The sequence below is a fragment of the Antrostomus carolinensis genome, unplaced genomic scaffold (assembly GCF_000700745.2).
Source record: "Antrostomus carolinensis isolate BGI_N321 unplaced genomic scaffold, ASM70074v2 scaffold35594, whole genome shotgun sequence".
NCBI classification, from domain to species: Eukaryota; Metazoa; Chordata; class Aves; order Caprimulgiformes; family Caprimulgidae; genus Antrostomus; species Antrostomus carolinensis.
Genome location: NW_010313435.1, coordinates 4,807 through 6,749, shown reverse-complemented (window position 1 = coordinate 6,749; position 1,943 = coordinate 4,807). Strand labels below are relative to the sequence as shown.

The window sequence follows — 1,943 nt, the reverse complement described above, 5'->3', positions numbered from 1 at the left end:
CCCCAGCATGAGTGCACATGCACACACATGTGCACACACACACACATGTACACACAGGTATGCACAGACATGTGCACACATGTACACACATGTACACATGCACACACACACTTACACACACACGTATCCACCCTGCACACACTCACACGCCTGTCCAAGGCTCTGATGTCCCACCGTGTCCCCAAAGATGCCACCTCAGAACCCCCCCAGCCGTGTCCCCTCGGGGCTCTGGTCCCCAAGGTCACCGCAGACAGGGAGCTCGGTGGGGACAGAGCCCTGCTCTATCTGTCACTGTGTGTGCAAGGACATCTGCCACCAGGACAGCAGGACATGGAGACCAGTCCCCATGGGGTGTCCCCAATCTGATCATCCTCCCCCCCCACAAGACCCCCCCACACTGCCCGTACCCCACACTGCCACACGTTTGTCCCCAATGCGGCACAAAGAGGTTGTCCCTGTCACCCCAGCCAGCACCCCCTGCCAGCCCTGCACCCTGGGGAGGTGACCTGCTCCCTATCCCCATCCCTGTCCCCATCCCTGTCACCACCTGGGTACTCACAGCGAGATGATCTCAGGGGGCAGATTCTTGGGCACAGCTTTGGAGTCCACGCAGAAAGCTGTGTCCCTGGTGCAAGAGCAGCTCGGGGGACAAGGGGGTGGCCGAGAGGGTCTCCGACCCCCTGCTGGCAACCAGAGCCAGGCCAAGGCGAGGAAGAGGAGGAGAGCAGAGCCATGGCCCCTCGGCATCCTCCTCCGGCGCTGCAGCTCCATCACTCCCTGGCCTAGTCCTGCTCTTCCCGGGGAGCTGGTCCTTCTCCTCCCTCTGCTCCTGGCAATGACGACGAAGCCTTTTCCTCTGGTCCTTCCCTGAAGATCTCAGCGTGGAGGAGAAGTGATGGTGACAGTGGAGGCTGCCAGCTCCTGAGCCACTGCTCTGCAGAGCACCATGCTCTGATGCTGCGGGAAGGAGGGAGGGAGGGAGGGAGGGAGGGATGCAGCTGAGTGACAGCACCAGCATCCGTGTGGAAACGTGTCCTCACCAGTGTACAAACACCAGGGTGGGGGTAACCAGTGTTCTGGGGGTGCAGAGGGATGGAGGACAGGAAGGAACCCACCTGGGGTTGCAGAGGTGATGCCACCACGGTTCTCCTACCCCGTTGCTTCACCCAGGTGCCCGTGCTGCAGTGGTGGCCTGGCAGTGGGAGCTGATGGGTGGCAGGAGGCACTGGCTACTCGTTTGTCCCATCCCACCCCGTCCCATCCCGTCCCAGGCACGGCGTTCCCAGCCAACAATGAGCCCAGCCAGCTCCTTCCCCACGCTGGGGGGGCTGCAGCTGCCTGTGCGGGGGGTTACAGGGACCAGGGGTGCAGCATCCCCGGGGATACGTGCTAAGGGTGCTGGGTCCTCATCCAGAGCTCACAGCTGGGTGTGGAGGGTGGGCATGTGCTGGCTGCCCCCTGTTTGCCTTCACCCCCCCCAAAACAGCTGGACAAGTTCTGGGAAAGGGCTCTCAGAGGTTTCACGCCCCGTCCTCAGCTCAGCAAACAGCTCAAGTGGCACCTTGGCAGCTGGGGTGGCCCCAGCCACCTCCCCACCACCCTGGATTCTATAAAACCCCCCAGTTCTGGCTGGCAAAGGGACAGGAGCTGCTCAGCGAAGAAGGACGAGATGGACAGCAGCTCCAAAGAGGCTCGGATGGAGGAGGCACCTCCGGTAAGGAGCACCCACCACCCAGCCCGGGGAGCTGGTGTGGGGCTGAGCACCAGCTGCCCTCCCCAGCCCCACACCGACAGCTCAGCCGGGTGTCCCCTTGTGTCCCCAGAGGTACACAGCCACCCCTCGCCTGCCCTGCATCCCCCACCAACTCAAATGCCTCCTGATCGTGGTGGTGGTGGTGGTCATCATCGTGGTGGTCATCGTTGCCTTCCTCCTCTTGGGGCTG

General features: G+C 62.5%; 1 protein-coding gene across 1 annotated transcript in view; it reads left to right on the top strand.

Moving 5' to 3' along the window:
• Positions 1-1,669: 1,669 nt before the first annotated feature.
• Positions 1,670-1,943, top strand: part of LOC104524471 (pulmonary surfactant-associated protein C-like) — a 1,014-nt gene continuing 740 nt past the window's right edge. Inside the window, 2 exon segments of the mRNA XM_029084830.1 lie at positions 1,670-1,714; positions 1,824-1,943. The exon segment at positions 1,824-1,943 is cut by the window's right edge and continues 4 nt beyond it. Coding sequence (XP_028940663.1) covers positions 1,670-1,714; positions 1,824-1,943 — 165 coding nt within the window.